General features: G+C 39.6%; 1 protein-coding gene across 1 annotated transcript in view; it reads right to left on the bottom strand.

The window, feature by feature from the left end:
• Nucleotides 1-17,958, bottom strand: part of SMS (spermine synthase) — a 48,719-nt gene that overhangs the window by 12,989 nt on the left and 17,772 nt on the right. Inside the window, exons 2-8 of the mRNA XM_055802699.1 lie at nucleotides 16,893-17,013; nucleotides 7,644-7,737; nucleotides 6,874-6,938; nucleotides 4,419-4,594; nucleotides 2,430-2,584; nucleotides 1,437-1,526; nucleotides 295-409 (exon numbers count right to left, since the gene is read on the bottom strand). Coding sequence (XP_055658674.1) covers nucleotides 295-409; nucleotides 1,437-1,526; nucleotides 2,430-2,584; nucleotides 4,419-4,594; nucleotides 6,874-6,938; nucleotides 7,644-7,737; nucleotides 16,893-17,013 — 816 coding nt within the window. The remainder of the gene's footprint in view (nucleotides 1-294; nucleotides 410-1,436; nucleotides 1,527-2,429; nucleotides 2,585-4,418; nucleotides 4,595-6,873; nucleotides 6,939-7,643; nucleotides 7,738-16,892; nucleotides 17,014-17,958) is intronic.

Below are 17,958 nucleotides of genomic sequence, written 5' to 3'. Positions count from 1 at the left end.
GTAAAATTTACTGGAGTGTGAACTCCCCACATACTTTCTCAAGAATTACTTGAGTTCATATTATTCTGGAATAAGGGGACAGTTTAAAAAGTCCTAGGTGCTTGCCAATTTTTTTTCTAACACTGAAGAAAAATTCAAGAACAGATGTGTTACTATCATTCTTTGCCTCTCAGATTTACTATTTAAAAGGCAATAATCAAAGTATTTTTGCTGCAAACTGCCAACTATTACACACCAAAGGGACAGAAACATGGAGAATCCTTGAAATTTAGGAAAATAAATTAGAAGATTAACCTTCTTCTGGAGATGTGGAGATTGGAACAGCTGTCAGATCGTTAATTACATAATCAAACATCCTTCCTTCTTTGGCATACCTCTTCAGTACGGGAATACAGTCTTCAATTAGAACCTATAAAAACAAAACACTGTAGCTAGTCCTCAGAATACCCCAGAACTGACCAGGTAGAAGGAACAAATGTAGATTCACAGAAATTAAGAGGGGAAAACCACAAAATTAAATGTGTGTTTAATTTTGGGCTCCATTTTCAATTTTTTGCATCATATAAAAAGGAGGAACAGTTGTAGGAATTATGGCAGTGACAGACACTACAGGAGTGGATTTCCTAGCTCTATCACTGATTGTTGTGTGACCACTGTTCTACCTACCAAATGGTAACAACAGTTAACCATCCCCCAACATAAGAGTAAAACAAGGTATTTGTATGAAGGGCCACTGACTTGTGCAAAGTAGCATGTGACTTCTCTTCATTTTTGCATGTTTTTAAGATCTCCGATACTAGTTTAGAAGTGTGAGCTAAAGAGGTTGAAATGAAAACAGAAAGAAAAGTGTCTAGTGAAGGTGTCAGATTATACCTGAGTTAGTTTTTAAACTCTTGTCAGATGCAGCTTATAAAGATCTTAACTACAGGGATACATGAATTATTTTTTTTTTTAGATTTTTAATCTATTAGCAGTGAGAGGCAAGAGATTTTGCCTGCAAATTAAAGAATATTTTAAAATGTGTATTAAAAATTCAGATATTCTCAACAGTACAGGACAACTAACTTAACTACAAATTTCTTCTACCTTTTCATGCATTCAAGAAATATTTAACACTGCATCCTTACTGCTCCTTCCTCTTTTACTTGTAAGCTATGGCAATAAAGATTCTACTAGTTCACATTCCTTAAAAGTGATACATGATTATTTTTAAAAGAGTTTGAAGATGGAGAATTCAAATATTTTGACACTAATATATACTTCCAATACATACCCCCACTGCCAGCTGTTAAAAACTACAAGTGCCAAAGGAAAAAATCCTTCCCAAAATTAAGAAAAATCAGAAAGCTTTTCCCCAAAACTTTGCTATAGTCTTTCAGGCTAGGTGTAAATGTATTCAAAATATTACTTCTAATGAAAGAAAAACAAAAAGTTACCTGATAGCACTCTCCTTTCAGATTGTCTAAGACATCTCCGCATGTTTTACGCATGTATTTTTTACACCCGTCGATCACCATTTGGTCAATGTTTGAAGCTGGTTAAGGTGTTCTACAGCCCATAAATACAGATAACAGTTTCTATTTTTTCAGAAAGATTTTCAAAAAGATAACATTCACAAAGGAACACAGTAAGACGTGTATTTTGGTGCACATATTACAACAGCCAACCTTATGCATTTGCCTCTAGATTCAGTCAGAGGTTTAGGAAGTGCTTCCCCCCTCCCCAAATCAGTATTTCCGGTACCTTTAGGTTACCGTTCCTGTGGAAGCTTGGAATGTGAGTAATAGTGGTATATGCAAAAACCTCATAAAGCTAAACAAGGTTAAGACTTCAGCCTACATCTTTAAACTTTTTAGTTCCTAGCAAGGGGATCCCAAAACCCAAGATGATCACCATTTCATATGGCTAACAGGCGTTTACATTACAAACTATTTGAACTACAGAAAGTTGAAAACTTCATTTTTATCAGTATTTAAGACAGCACAAAAGTTGGTCATTGTGCCACCAACACAATTCACCAAGTCCTGACATTCCTATTGATTACAATTTTTTCCTTCTAAGGTTTTTTTTTATAGCTTTCTTTAGAAAAACAGAAGACCCCAAAGGAGACAGAACTTGACTGAAATCACTGACTTGACAGACTTGTCTTCTGTTTTCAGAGAAGGCATCAGTCTGACTACAGAAGCTTTCCTTTCTAGTTCTATGTAAACTGCTACTCAAGAGTTACAGTATGGATTAGGAACCTGAAAGCAGGTGCTGTATAATGATGCACAAGTATGTAGTCACTGGGTCTGACAAGAAAAAAATTCATTTTAGACCCTGTGTCTTCATGCAAATCAGAACCTGAGTTAATTGTGCGCAATTCTAAGAAAACAGCAGAAATACAGGCTGAAGAGCGCTGAAACGATCAATCATTTTTCAAAGGATATCTCTACCATAGTAACCATCTTTGGCTTCAGTTTGACTATCTCATATAGTATACCTCCATCACCACCTCCTAGGATTAGTACTTCTTTCCCAGTGTAGTCTTCCTTTCCGCTGCCCATTATGGCTTGAGTATATGCCAGGTCACTCTCTGCCAGATCTGAATGGAAGAAAGAGTCGGACTAGAAACATTACATGTTTAATTTTTCTCATCAGTTGGTATTAATCCAAAGATAATATAATACATACAAAGCAAAAGCATCTACAGAAACAACCTAGCTCTCAGAGACAGTCCAGGTAACAGGAGGCTGGTGATTTACCAAAGCTAATGAGATCCTCCTCAGAATCCCACACAGTATTTCTCTAGTTCTCAATGCAAACTCAGCAACAGCAACCTCAGCATTGGGAAGTACTGCATTTCAAGAGAAGCAAAGTTGTAGAGCACAACTGTCAGTACTTATGATTTGACATCCACGCTTAATACTTCAGTGGGTTTTTACCTCAGACTAATGCTGCAAAAGACAAAGCAGTAGGTTTTTGACAGCACACTCTGGACCCCAACTAAAAAGAGCAACCCAGGTGCACCCCAGTGGATTCCCACACCGAACTAAGTATGACTGCTAACACCTCCCTGCTGAAGGGCCCTGAAGCATCATGCCCTCTGCTGACCCGTTCACCATTAGCCTCAAGGCAGGCAGTAACATTCCTAAGCTGTAATAAGAGATCTGATCCGCAAGGGCAGAGCTCTATGAAGCAGCACATCATGGCATATCCTATCATCCTGCCTGGCCATCAGCACTTCGCTTCTGTCATTCTGCTGTTGTGCACTTACAAAGTAGTATTTTAAAACACGATGGAAGGTAAAATACGTAACAGCATACTTCCCTTTCTATGAGGCACATTGTGACAACATTCAAATATAACCTCATCTCCATATGAAACTGATGAAGATTTCTGGCTAGAAGTATGGAGTACCTAAATTGGTGATTTCAAATACAATTTAACTGAATTAGAAAAAACCTTGCTAATGAATTCAATAACAACACTTTTCAGCAGCCATCTGCACAGAAGTCCTCCTGACAGTTGCAGGAAGCTAACAGAATGGTTAAAGGTATTTCTGGTGATCTCAAAAAGCTACAGTCAAATTTCTTAATTACTCTGCCATTAGACCAAAATTAGGTATTCTATCTCTAGACAGCAACATCCCTCACTTACCTCAGTCAGTACTTTTCAACCTAAGTACTGAGAGATTTTGTAGAGCATACCCCTTGATGCCTAGATTTTCTAGCAAACAGCATTCTGATCCAGCTTAAAAGAACAGTAGCCTACCTTCTCCCAAGTTCACTTCCAAAAATACACAGATCAGCAGCACAGAGTACCACATGTAAGACCCTCCCATAAAGGTTGGGTCATTCTTTTAACTTGTGAGTTAAATTGATGATTTTAAGACAACTGTCAAAAGATGTTCACAAACAAAGCACGTAAATGGTTTAAGATACAGCTGTCCTGTAACTCACCAAGCAAGTAATTCCCTTAGAGAATCAAAGGAGCAGCACAATTATCTACACACATGCCAGCACCTACTTGTGTTTCCTCAGAATTCCATTGCATTTTGAATACAAAATAGCTCATTTACTGTCAAAGTGAAGCCCTCAAGAGGTTGGACTTGCAAAAATCAGGTAAAAGCTCATATGAAAGAAAGGAGCAGAGTAAGCTCTGCTAGAGAACACTTCTATTCTCCTGTGTCACTTTCCACAACAAAGATGACAACTTTGGAAAAAAGAAGTCTTCTTTTGTACTCCAGATTTTATATTGCTCCGCCTTTCTGGTTAAAATACTTTATATACAGGAACAGGTATATGTGTACATCCATATATGCAGCTTCCAGCATCAGAACCATGACCCTTAGTAATCTATTAAAACTGCACCACAGCAAGATAGAAAACACTTCCAACAGTTTCACACAAAAGATCCCCAAATAAGATGATACTTACTAACATCACCGCTAAGGATAAGAATATTCCCAAACTGTTTTGAATGCAGAATTTTAATATTCTGAAAAGGTGAATCTTCATCATAAACAACTTCATCTATGTCATACTCCACCAGGCGCCCATCAGCTGTGGGCCAGTATCTATCAATGACACCTCCTCTCAAAATGGCTGGCAATCTAGAAAGAAGTCATAAGAAAAAAAGTTACACAACAATTGAGAATTTTTCTTTTTTAAAAAAGTTCCTTCTGAACATCCTGTGGATTCACCATAACAGATCCCTCTTGTAAATATTATTAAAGAAACCCACAAGGTTTAACACTCAGATATAAGAAACCAATCAGCCATATGTTAAATATACATGACTTGCTAAGACACAGATGAAATAAATTGTTATTCTTTATGCATGGTTATTCTACAGCATGTGCCTGAATGAATCTATACCCTAAGGGAGGGGATTTACGTAACATACCAGCCTCTACAGAAGGATCTGTTCACAACTAGAAATGGGTACAATACAAAAGCAGAATGCAGACAGAAAACCATGACGAAACCTCTTCCTACCTTCAGCTCAGCTAAGAATGACATATTTATTTGGGATCAGTGGAACTCACCTTTCTGAAGTTGTACTGAGAAATATTTTCAATACATACACAAACACAAAAGGTGAACTATTAGTGTTTCAAACGGAGCCAGGTCACCCCGCAGTGTTTAAGCACAATCCTTGATACCACCTAACAGTTTGCATCACTTTTTAAAAAGCTGTTCAAGCATCTGCATAGATTGTTTTGGTTTTGTTGTTTGGTTATTGTTTTTAATTTAATATAGAAGTATCTTGGTTCAAATCAGTATTTCACCTGTAAGACAAACTATATTTGAATTGGCAGCGAATGATCAAAATTATTACATTCCATTTTAAGCAAAATGTGCAGGCACGGCGTTTATCAGATTTACCACACGCTTCAGAGAGTTAAGGAGGCTTTATTTTCCCCCCAGAGGAGAGCGTGGCAGAGCAGACAAGCTGCTGCTAGTGATTCTCAGCGAGTATTTCAGGAACACTCTAACCTCAGCAAGCCGCAAGATGGCAGCAGAGAGCGAGAGCAGGAGCACCTATTCACCAGGGGAAGAAACAAAGAGGCAGGAACAAGTTCTCCAGCTGTATTAATTCCAGTGGAGCTGCGTGTGTGAAGCCAACATCAGAATCAAATTTGCATGCAAAGCAAATTTAAACACAAATAAATAGTTGAGGCGTTCAACAAGATCCATGCCAGACCCACTGTTCTAGAAGGTTCATCTCCCTATACTAAGATAACAAAATTAATCCAGATCACTTCAGGCAGTCTTTTTTCCTGACCCATTCTGAATAAGTTCCTATGATAGAGATTCCAAACTCTCAGTATCATATTTCAGTATTAAAATACACCCAAAGAGAGCTTCTGCCCCCACATACACAAATATTATCTACATTTGCACACTGTCTACCAAGTAATGCTTTACCAGGATGAAGTAAAGCAAGATAATTCTGTTTTACACACAACTGTTAAACACACAAAACAATTAACGTTGCATCTCAAATCACTGCCACTTTGTGATCACATACAGCCTTCAGATTACATTCTGCTATAGAACTTAGCTGTTTTCCCATTCTGTAGTTTGTTCCTTGGCTTTACTGAATCTTGTTGATTTTACACTGCTTTTTATTTTTTTAAAACCATTTCCACTTCTGACTATATTCTTTAAAGCACTTGCTGCACCTTCCAGCAAGCGCATGCCTGCAACAAGTGCTCCCTGGCTTTGAGATGCCAGTCACTGCCAGACAGCTGCCAGGGAAACACCAGCGTAAGCCACATCCTTCCAGATCCCTGGGGAACTCAGCACGAATGCTGTTTCAGCGGCAGGCAACAAACCACAGCTAGCATCCCTACCAGTTTAATACAATATATAAACTTGTATTTAAGTCAACCAAAATGACAGAAGCCTTGCAAAGCCTCCCTCCTTCAGTACTACCACCCAGCCTCGCAGTCACAGGGCTGTGGCTGACCATGGTCACCATCACCAGCCCTGCTTGCCTTGTCCACAAGGTGTGTGATGTGGCCCAGAGGCTATGGTTCATGCCCTAGCCTATCCCAGCCTGGACCTCCCAGCTCTTCCAGAGCAGTCTGCTCTTGCTTCCTGGGTTGCATTTTTTCCCACCATCTTGTGCAAGCATTGTAGCAAATTAAAGAAATAATCCTTGCCCAAGGTAACAGCAGTGAAGATGAAGCTTAACAAAATGACAAACCTCACACTATCTTAAAATCTGCAATAAAACCATTTTAAAATACTGGTGAGAATAAAAAACCACACATGCATAAATCTGTATTCCAGGCTACTCACTGCAGCACAGCAAAGCGTAATTTGCTTATCTTTAACAACCTGCAGGACAAGCCACACATGGCATGTGTACGTACAAACTTACCGTTTCACCCTTTTTATATTACCATGAAAAAATTCTTTCATTCTTTCTTCTACTTTGTTTAGAAGCTGAAAAAAAGAGCAAACAAGAAAAGTGGAATTTATAGGTGATCATTTAATGTAAAATATCTGTTAAATTATGCTACTTGGAAGGCAATAAAAAAGCAGCACCAGCACTGAAAGGCTTTGAAATGTAACAGTAGAAGCCTAAGAATAAACTAGATGTTCTCCTCAGCCTTGTTACTAGCAAGAACACATGCAGTATAATGGCTATCATCGCTGCGTTCAGCTATCCTCCAGGACAACATCGCAAGGCCTTCCAGGAACATGAGACCCCATAAGGCTTCGTTCCCACCAAAGCAGTGGCCTATTCACCTGCAATATCCAGTTTCTGGAGCCTTCATATTGGGGAAGAAGTTATTTTTCTCCATGGGGAAGATGTTTTGAGTCTAGAGGCTTCCCACCTCTCAGATTAGAGAAAGAAGATTCATACACCAATACACCAGGTTGCAGGTTGAGCATTACTTCTCCCCCGCTGCCCTGGGTACCAAGGCTGCTATGTCTTTAGAAATTTTACAGCAAAGAATGAGGCCCAGGATGTGCATAAGTGTGCATGTGCACTCATGCATATGGAACTACAATAAGTGGTACTACTCATCTGTGAGCATTCGAAGTTTGAACTAACTTGATTTTTAAAAATCTTTTAACAAGATATAGTTTGATAGACCTGAACAAAAGGGTCTCTCCATGCAGTTCGATAAGCATCACTCATACCTGATCAACTTCCTCTCTTCCGTCCATATGATCATTGTAGCTCTGCAGATCCACCAACACTAACCCATGAGGGTGAATTCTCAAATTGGCAAAACTACAAAACACAGAGACAGTGATAACATTTTTATTAACAAAAACCAGAGTGAGGAAAGGAAGTCTGAAATTAGTTCTGTTAAATTCACGTTTCCTTTCCCAGCTGTCTATAACTGTTGGCAGTGCCAGCTTGTCTTCCTCTGCAAGTCACTAAGCAGCAAGCAAAGTTGCCAGAGCATGCCAGTCACCACCTAACTAAAAATCAGCATGCAGCAAGGCAGTGAAACATGGTGTTTAAGCCAGAACTATGGTACAAGGGGAAAAATACCCTGCCTACTAGTCTCAGCTCTTTAAAGAAGGCCTGCTTGAGCAGATGGGTTGTGTTGGGTTTGTTTTTCAATTGAAACTGAGCCCTAAGAAAACCACTGGACACTTCCCCTGTACCTTCCTTCTCACTTCTTGGGTTTTTTTTTTTTGTTTGTTTGGGTTTGCTGGTTTTGTTGGGCCTTAGTAACTTTAGAGCAACTATTAAGAGAGACAGCATTCACACTCAAAGATGAATAAAAAATATTTGGTCAGACACAGCAAGTGTCCTGGAGCAAACCACAGCTTTGACCGACAAAAGAAATCACAACAGCAAACTCTCATTAATCAATACAGATGCAAGATAGACAAACTCCTACTGCACATCGTATTTATTACAGGAGCATTTACAGACCACAAAGCAACACTTCACCACTTAGGTGTTCAGTGGACAAATAGATGACCTTCAAGAACTTGCAACAAACACCACAAGAGATGATGACTATGGAGAAGGACCTAAGAAAATAAAACCAGAGCAGCAGAGGCAATATCCTTTCCATACTGAGGAGGTGAGAAGACAAAAAGACACAGAAAGGCTACAAGGCAATTACCTGAAGAACGGAGGGGAAGCAAACACTGAAAAAAAGAGAGCAGAGGAGGAGATAGTAACAGGAACAGCCAAACAAAGAAAGAAAGGTATTTAAGGATAGAAGTTCATTAATACACCACAGTCAAACCGCAGGTGAAGTTGTACATGCAGTTCTCTGAATGCTCCTTTCTTTGCTTGTCTGCTCTTACCACCACACTCAGCCTCAAAGGCAAAATAGAAACCAACTCTTCCCGAGATAAAAACTTCAGGTGAACTGTCATCTCCCCACCATTCCCAGCACTTTTTGTCCCTTCCACAGCTCCTTTCCTAAACTGTCAGCCTCAATACAAACATCACCTCCCCTATAGTGGTAGGAGCCTTGGCCAGAAAAACCTCTACCTGCAGTCAGAGAGAATGTCCTGACTATTCTGTGTCATCTGAAAACTGTAATATTTTTTTTTTTTTGGTAACTGTGAAATGATCAAATGAAACTGACCAAAGTGATTCAAGAATAAAAACACTCTTGTGGCTTTGGATGGTAGTTATTTATTGCTGTGATGTGTTTATAGCTGAGAGAAACCAGAGTGTCACCCACTTCTCTTAAAGATGAGCCTGGGAAGTCTCAGGCTTTCCTTGAAGCCTTTACACGCAGGTCTTGCCTCCAGAAGGCAGGACGTTTCTATACAACAGGCACGCACACACCCACTGCGTTTCTGGCTCCCAAATACCTACAGATTGTCAAAAATCTTTCAGTGACCCTCCCTCCACCCCAGCCGTTGCCCACTAGGTGTCCTCCTGGCAAGTGTCAGGGACCAGAAAGCCTCTGTACTCTGATGGCCAGTAAGTGAAATCACAGAACCCGCTTACAGCAGGTATTCCCCACACAGCAGGAAGTTACTCCTGCAGCAGATAAAATACACTATTTTACCCTGATGAGGCAATGAACAGAAAATAGTAAAGGAGTACACAGATGCTTTTCTCTTCAGTAGCGGGGGTAGTTTTGGCTTCGTTTATTTTCCTTGCTACCACTTAAGAGACTGGGTTTACGATCTACTTAAAAGATTAAGTCTTTTCAGTATTCAAGACATTTCCAAAGCAGCTTTTTACTTGTGTTTAGTAAGTACCAAGAAGCTCATTCTACTCTACTCCCACCAAGACCAAAGCTGAAGAAACTGTTCAGACCTTTGGCATGTAGTGTCTACCCCCATGGTTTAGAATGCTGTCCCACTCACTGGTGATTGGCACTGTTCAGTACTTTTGATAGGTGAGCCACTTCACACTTTGCACAGTGACCACAACACCTTAAAGCTTAAGCTGATGTTCTCATTAGTACGGAGACACAAGTGAGACTTAATAAAAAGGAGTGCAGGACACACACTCCTCCTTCCCACCCCCAAGTCTCTACAGGGCTTCAGAGAGAAGTGTTTAAAAACTTACAACCCCTTGAACCAAAGGGACTCAAATTAGTTAAATGCTTCTCCTACAGTCTCCTGGTACTCGGTACAGAGGCAATGGCTACTGCAAAGGACAGCTCTAGAGAAAACACTCCCAGGATTCTGTTTGTATGATTTTCATGTCAGCATAGGTTTATTTTATAATGTACCTAACAAAAGGGGGGGGTGTGTAGAGTCAGGCATAAGCGTAAGAACTTAGTTTTATCGCAAGACGCCAGGAGACAGGTGGTGGTTTAGTTTTTGTTTGGTTTTTTTTTTTTTTTTTTTTTTTTTATGAGAAAGACAAAACAGCAGAACTCACTAGATGGAAGCACTGGTCACTCCAGCAGGTTTTGGACACAACCATTCACAGTGAAAAGGGACATTTCTCATGAAGTCCATAGACCCACTCCAGACCAAAATGAGTATTTGCAGTTCACGAGACAGCAGTGTTAAGTTCTCCATAATCCAGCAGTACCAGAAATATATACACTGTTACAAAAACTTTGTTTATTCCCATATTCTAGGAGTTGCTACTGATTCAAACAGGCAGACTGTCCCATGACTTCTCTTTCAAATTCTTTTCCTGCAAGAATCACATAGCTGTCATAAGATTTGACAGCTGACATTGTCTTCACTTCCCCTGTGAAGTATGAAATACTTCCTTTGCTCTGAGGTCTTTTTTTGGGTGGGAGGCAAGAAGCAGAGAGGAGGGTTGCTCTGAAAAGCACAACCACACACCTTTAAACTTGGAAGTGATATGATAGTATTATAATACTGAGACAGTAACACTGCAGAACCATCACTCATTTAATCAAATGAACTCTACTAGAATAGCAGGGTCCTGACACCTGGGGCAGCGGGGAGAGAGAGAGATGAAAGGCAGGCACCTGGCCGGAGCAGTGCGGTGGGACAAAAAAAAGTTATAGTGTCTGGTTGATACTCAGGTTTCAATTTGTGGTCAAGAATTTTGAATGTCATTCAAGGTTTTTTAAGAAGCCAATACAGATCCAGGTTGGTTATAACTTTGTTAGAAGTCACCTGGTAGGAAATGAACACCCAAAATAAGCTAAAATGCCAGTAAAGATTTAAACATACAGTGAACAGTACAAGTGTACATTCAGAAAAGCAACCAGTCTAGCAGCATTAAGGCAGTAGCAGCAGGCCCAAGGTGGAACTCACAAAAGACACAGTCTCAATCAGCAAAGAACAAAGGCTATGCTGGCTGTTGTTTCTTTACATTTGTCTGCTTGGTAGAATGCATGTGAATACAGGTTTGCAGCAGCAGAGCTCTTAATATTCGGAGGTGGGTTTTTAAGAACCACGATAATAGTTTCCATTTTCTACCTATGAAAATATAACAATGATTACCTTACAAACCAAATGAGGAGGAATCTGTGAAAAATGAAGTTTTCTTCACAAGCCTCCCCTCCTGCATCTTGTCTTACTGAAAACCTTAATTCCCATTTTTCAAAATAAAACACCTGCCACAGCTTTGGTGCGTGCTTACATGCACTTTCATAAAAGGAGAAGCAAAGCTCAGTGAGGAAGCATCTTCTCCACACACAATAGAACATGCATGTGAGAAGCAGCCCCCACAAACATGGCCCTGCTTTTAACCGGTATGCAGGTGCAGTAACATCCTGTAGATGAGTACTCAAGCTTTTTGTGCTTGTATGCAAGAGGTCTCAACTACAGAAACAATTCTGCTGAGTGCTGCATCTTGCTGCCTGAAGAACAGGGAACATCAGATGTTGACAAATAAATCCCAATAGCACAAATCAAAAATTAAGTCTTTTAAACAAGAGGATACTCATTCAAAACCTTTCTCAAGGACCAGAAGCAGGGAGATCCAACACATTCTGAGCCAAAAATGTGTATCCTATCTTAGTTGCTTGTACTGAGGAGTACAATACATTATAAAGCCATATAGATATTTGAAAAAGGATTTCTCTGCACCACACCCAGAGAATAAAACTGGATACAGACAAGTACCTACAAACCCCGCTTCACCCATTAAAGCTTTTATCTGGTGACAGACTAACTTTGAATCACTACAGAATAGTTTGTGTATTTGAAACAGCTTGCCAATAAAAGCATCTGTCAAATTATTCAATGAGGGAGGAAATGAAAACCTGCTTATAGCAGAAATCCCAAAATAAAGACTGTCACGACATTGTTTCCATAAAGCATATTTTTAAAATTCTGTTCATCTTAGAGTACTTAAGGGACCTTAAGGAATTAAGCAACCACTTTTTCACTACACCATTATTCCTGTTCTTTTTTACAAAAAAGAAAATTAAACCTATAAAAGTTACCACAGTTCTAAACTGTTGTTTATTCCTAGCAACTGCTTCCCATCTCTCTTCACTTATTTTCACACTTGGGGTAACTCCATGAATAAGTTAAAACATTTCAGCCTGAAACAGTTAAGGAATGTTCACCCTGCTCCTTTACAATATGTTGACTAGTATATAGAATGGTTAGCAAAAGACTAACACAGAAAAAAGTAACACCATGAAGGGAGAGATGAGTGGGTTCAACATTCACCATCATCTCAGCAACATATAAATTAACTTCAAACTGCATAAGCCTTACACTGTTACGAACAGTGAAGCCACACACCAGTAGGATTACACTTCTCCAAACAAGAACTCCAACAGAAGCTAAAAATGACTGTGTGTACCCGAGAGGTCAAAGCTTTCCTAAAATACAGTCTCACTGTAGAAATTTGAGGTTTTGTGGGTCAAGAGAAGGAACATAGATGCACAAAGGGCAAGAACAACCCTGGTAGCTGTACACAGTATGTAATGTTAAAGTACTTCTTCACAAGCAGTGATGCCATTAAAATACAGTATTAGTTGAGAAGATAATCTCTGAAAATTGTTGAGTAACTTCAATAATTTTATCCTTATCCATATTTTATTTAATTTTTAATCTGTTAAGATATACTGGGCCCTATGACTCTCTACAAACTATCTCATTTAATGTATATGAGAAAGACCACATTCCTAACATTTAACTGTCCAGTCTAAGCTAGACTAACACTTCAGTAAAAGCATGCTGCTAATGGTGACCCTGAAAACATTCTGAAGTGATCTGAAAATACACAGCTCAGGAAAACAAGACTGCCAGAGCCCTGAAACTCAAGAGATGATCGCTCCTCTCCATGTGCTACAGTTCCTCAACCAGCATTTGGGCCAGGGGGCTGGCAAAGCAGAGGAGTGTATCCACACGCCTACCCCCACTACAGACAGGGCTGCAAGTGGCCAAGTGAGCCATTTCCTGCCCAGGTCTACAGCCTTGTGTTGACAACACCATTAGTAAATGCTTTCATCTCTCTTCCCTCAGTTAGGTCCTTTTGTAATAGTAAATCACGAAGTAAATGGACCAGGTAGAGTTGCCACGTGACTTTTGCTTGCTTAGCTTTAGACAAAGGAGAATGGGGATCTGTTGCTTTGGTAATGACAACAGGAAAGCATGGCTTAATCCCCAGATCAGCTCCAATTCGTTTAACCACCGCAGTCCTCCACCAGGCTGTTCACACAGTATCTTTGTGAAAGAGTTTCATCAACAGCAGTGCCCACAAATCAACAATCTGTAGCACCAGACACCCTGCAGGCTACAGGGGTCATCTCTGCAGACTTTGGAGTGTCGACACTGTTTAGCAACATACCATATCGTATAAAACTTTTTTTTTACCTAGGGTTACCACCCAGCTGTTCATCAGCTGTGCCTCTTTACTTTGCAATGGCTCAGTCACCTTTCGCTGGTTAAAAAAAAATGTGTTTGTATGGGCATACTCGTAAAACCCCTACTCACATACAGCACCAACTCATGCATCTTTCATCCTGGGGAACTTGTGCCCAGTAGCACCCAGCCATCCTTATAGGAAACTACTTGTGATGTACCCACCCAATATCTTCTTTTTTTTTTTTTGCTTTTTACTACAAGCTACTCCACTTCCAGAAGTATACTGTTTTGCAGGGAAGGAAGAGGTAAAGTCTGCATGCCCTGGCTAATTTCTTCCTAATTGTGTCAGATACTTGGCTTTTTTTTTATTGCCTAAAAATGTTATATTTTAGGCCTCTACAATAAAATGCAGACATAAAATTGCCAGTATTAAAATAAAAATTATTTAGTTAGTACCAAATCCTCTGTATGACCAGTTCATTCTTACCACTCATTAAATGCTCGTTTGATTTACAGGGGTATAACTGTCCGTCTATTGGTTTAAGTGGTCACACCCTTATTTGTTTCAGTTAGTCAGCTGATGTAGTTTCAGTTCACAGAAATATGCCGTTTAATGCTACCTCACAGTACATGCAGTTTAAGAAATTTGAAAACTCAAGTAAACAAAACTGTCGAGTCCCAGAACTCAAAGCTCTCCCACACATGGTACTGTTCCCCAATTTAAGAGTTCAATGGGGCTGGCAAAGCACAGAAAAGTACTTCAACTGACACTGCTGCAAACAGTAAGTTGTTTAGCTACAAGTGAGTAATTTCCAGGGAAGATAAATACAGTCTGCACTGGAGTTCAGATGGCAATGAATATACCAAGAGAAACCATGGAAACTGGCAACCAGACCAATTTTCTTCTGTCAGCAGTGAAAAGGTTTGTCTTACCCATGAATTCCTTCCCACCTCTCCTACACAGAGAGGTCAATGCTTACATTTTCCCCTTCCAAACATTCATTAGTATTATACTCTAGCACTTGAAACAGTGGAATTTGTAGCAACAAGTATTGTCTTACTGTGCTGTCAACTGAAAAATCAGGTTAGATACTTCTAAATTCTAGAAGTTTGAGGACCTTACTCAGAGATGCTTCTAGACACCAGTTATCTCCTGGCAAAGTTACACTAGAAAGCAGTCTTCTATTGCAAGATCCTGGAACATGTCAAAAGACAGGTAATTTAACTCTGGAAACTGCTCCTTTAGAAGGGGCTGTCTTGGGAGGAATGATCCAACGAGACTGCAGAGAGGAAAGTTAGAGAAGTCACATCATGACACTTTCAAACTTGAAGAAATACAGGAAAGCAAAATGAGGCTACGTAATCAAAGAAAATCAACCTTTAAATCTAAGTCCTTTTTACTTTTAGATGAACAAAAGATGAACCTTTTAATTGTTCAGAGTTCGTGTTCTCCTAAACAGGTAGTATCAAGGATACTAAATAAGCTTAAACCAATACAGAGGAAGGACAGCATCAGGACCGAAGAGTAGCAAGTTATCAACTTCGCTATCTTTTCACTGTCCTCAGAAACAAAGAGTTATCCAGAACTGGATATTCAGCCTAGGTCTCCCTGGAGCCTTCTCTTCTCTTCTAGCAGCCTTCCAGTGCCTAAAGGGGGCCTACAAGAAGCCGGAAGAGGGACTTTTTGCAAGGCCTTATAGTGATAGGACAAGGAGGACTGACTTCAAACAAAGAGGGTAGATTTTTCCCTGCAGGGGTGTTGAGACTCTGGGCAATGTGTTCCAGTGAAGCTGTGGATGCCCCATCCCAGCAAGTGTTCCAGGGCAGGTTGGATGGGGCTTTGAGCTACCTGATCTAGTGGAAGGTGTCTCTGCCCATGGCAGCAGGGCTGGAACTAATGATCTTCAAGGTCCCTTCCAACCCAAACCATTCTACGATTCCATGAACTGGAATCTTGATCAAGTTATTCAGGAAGAATATAAAATAACACATAACTAAACACAGTAAGAAAGACTATACAAAAAACAGGCTTTTCTGGGCAAAAATATAAAGACATATAATTTTGATCAGAAAAAGCCAGCACCACATTTGAAAAGCTAACTGAAACAGAACAAGAAATTCACAGAACATGACTAGGAAAGATATAAACATAGGACTAGACTCATGTCAGCTTGCTACTCTAAGTCAGGCCACAAGTTTACCAGTGTAGCTGGTCTACACTACCATTCATATAAAAACTATGTAGAGCTGTACATACAAGTATGTTCACACACAATAAACAGACAAATTCCAGTAGGCAACACATTCACCTAGGATCTGATTTTCCCCTCTAGAGATACCTGTTATATCTTTCATTACAAAAAGAATTTTAACATCCTCAGGCAATTCTCACACGTTAGGAGTGTGGCAAAATGAACTATTTAAGAGGACACCCAGGAGAAGATGGCCAGAAAATTAAAGCTTAACTCCAATCCGGAAGAACACTAAACTAAGGTTTAAAAAAGAACAAAAGCAGCAATTGCCACAATGGACATCAAGAACAAGTAATTGATTAACTGGAAATAAGTTAAGTGCAGCATAATTATGGTAGTTACCAATAAACAGGCCAGATAAATGTATACCATAATTGACTAACCCTGACATTGTAAAGCAGCTTCAGGAAATAAAGTGAATGTGGTTTCCTTACCAGTTTATCCCAGCAGATTTGCTTATGTGAGTATCACAAATGACACCAACCACCCTTCTCATGCTGTTAGTTACTTCAATAGCTGCTTGAGAATTTGAACCATATAATAAAGTGCTTAGAAGTGCATGCAAGACAGAAGCAGAAAGTTTGTTATTCACATGCTAATGTTAGACTCTGATGTATTTAGACATCCTCAGTTGTCAGGATTATAAATACATTTAACTGACTTGAGCTGTCCTGCATCTGGAAGGCCTGGCCCTGTGATCAAGACATCATAAAATGTTACTGACCAGACTGACCTATTCAACTGTTCTGATATTCAAACTGCAAGATGACAGACAAGGTTACCAACAGTATTCTGCTTTATTGTAGTCAGGTCATAGCAAGGCTGGTAAAAAAAAAAAAGTCTGCCCTGCTGATACCCCAGAAGGAGATCAATACAGGGAGAAATAAGTATCTGTACGAAAGGACAAAGGGGACAATCTATAGGAAGAAAAAGAAAATCCACTCACCTGCCATTTTTTTGGATGTAGGTTGCTAAATAACCATGGTCTTCCCAGTTATAAACTGTTTCTGTCATTCCCTGCTCCTGAAAAATGGGCTGTAGAGCTTTAAGAACAGCATTGCAATCAGCTGCAAAATTGAGAGAAAAAAAACAAACAGTAAGGATTTTCCTCTTGAGTTTTGTCTTTTTTTTTTTTAAGAGGTTGAACAGTTTTTGCTAGCAGTCAAGTATGTTCTCCAAGTTCCATCTGAACAGTAGTTTTCATGTACATTCTCTCCCCCTTCTCAATCCCCAGAGGTATTCTTCAGTGAATGGGAATCCAAGCAATTTTCTTTTAAATCAGTTTTTACCCCTAAGCAAAAGTGTTTATCTACAGCACATGTTGTAAGAGCACTTTTATTATGGCTACTATTATTGGTCACCTACTGTATTACAATCCAGTCAAGTCCTTATGTAATTAAGCATTTTAAAAAATAACAACACATAAACAACAATCCCAGAAAGAAACCACAGTACTGACAAGAAAATTGGTAGTTTCTCTGTCCTACAGCTCAACATTTCTTCAAAGGCATTAAAACTAGACAGGATAAACTATCCTATCCACTCTGCCCCACAGAAACATCCTTTTTCTAACATCCAGGACAGATCAGGCCCCCAACTGAAATCTTCATGATATAATGGAAAAGACCTCTCTCTGAAAAGCACATAAAAAAAAAATCACTTTGAAGTAACTAAAAAGTTCTCTGGTAATTATCTTCAAAAGTAAGCTGACGATTTCTCCATGAAGGTATTTCTTCAGTCAAAATGTGCCAATTTCAGAACCTTTGAGTTTGCTGTACACATTACTTAAATCCACAAGACTAACTTCACTACAGCTAGATCCTCCATTCAAACAAGTGTCTCATAAAGAAGTTGTAAGTTTTATCAGATGATTTTGGAATTGACCAAGGCAAGTCAGTGGAGTATGCCAGTAAAGCTGAACCTAGCAGAACAGGAACAAACTGGTATGCCAGCCTCTCCTGTTAAGTGCCAGTGGGAGAGCTAACAAAATATTAATCTACAGCCTGTCCCAT

This window comes from Falco peregrinus, chromosome 4, assembly GCF_023634155.1.
Source record: "Falco peregrinus isolate bFalPer1 chromosome 4, bFalPer1.pri, whole genome shotgun sequence".
Lineage (NCBI taxonomy): Eukaryota > Metazoa > Chordata > Aves > Falconiformes > Falconidae > Falco > Falco peregrinus.
The sequence above is the reverse complement of the archived record's forward strand: the minus strand, read 5'-3'. Positions and strand labels throughout refer to the sequence as shown.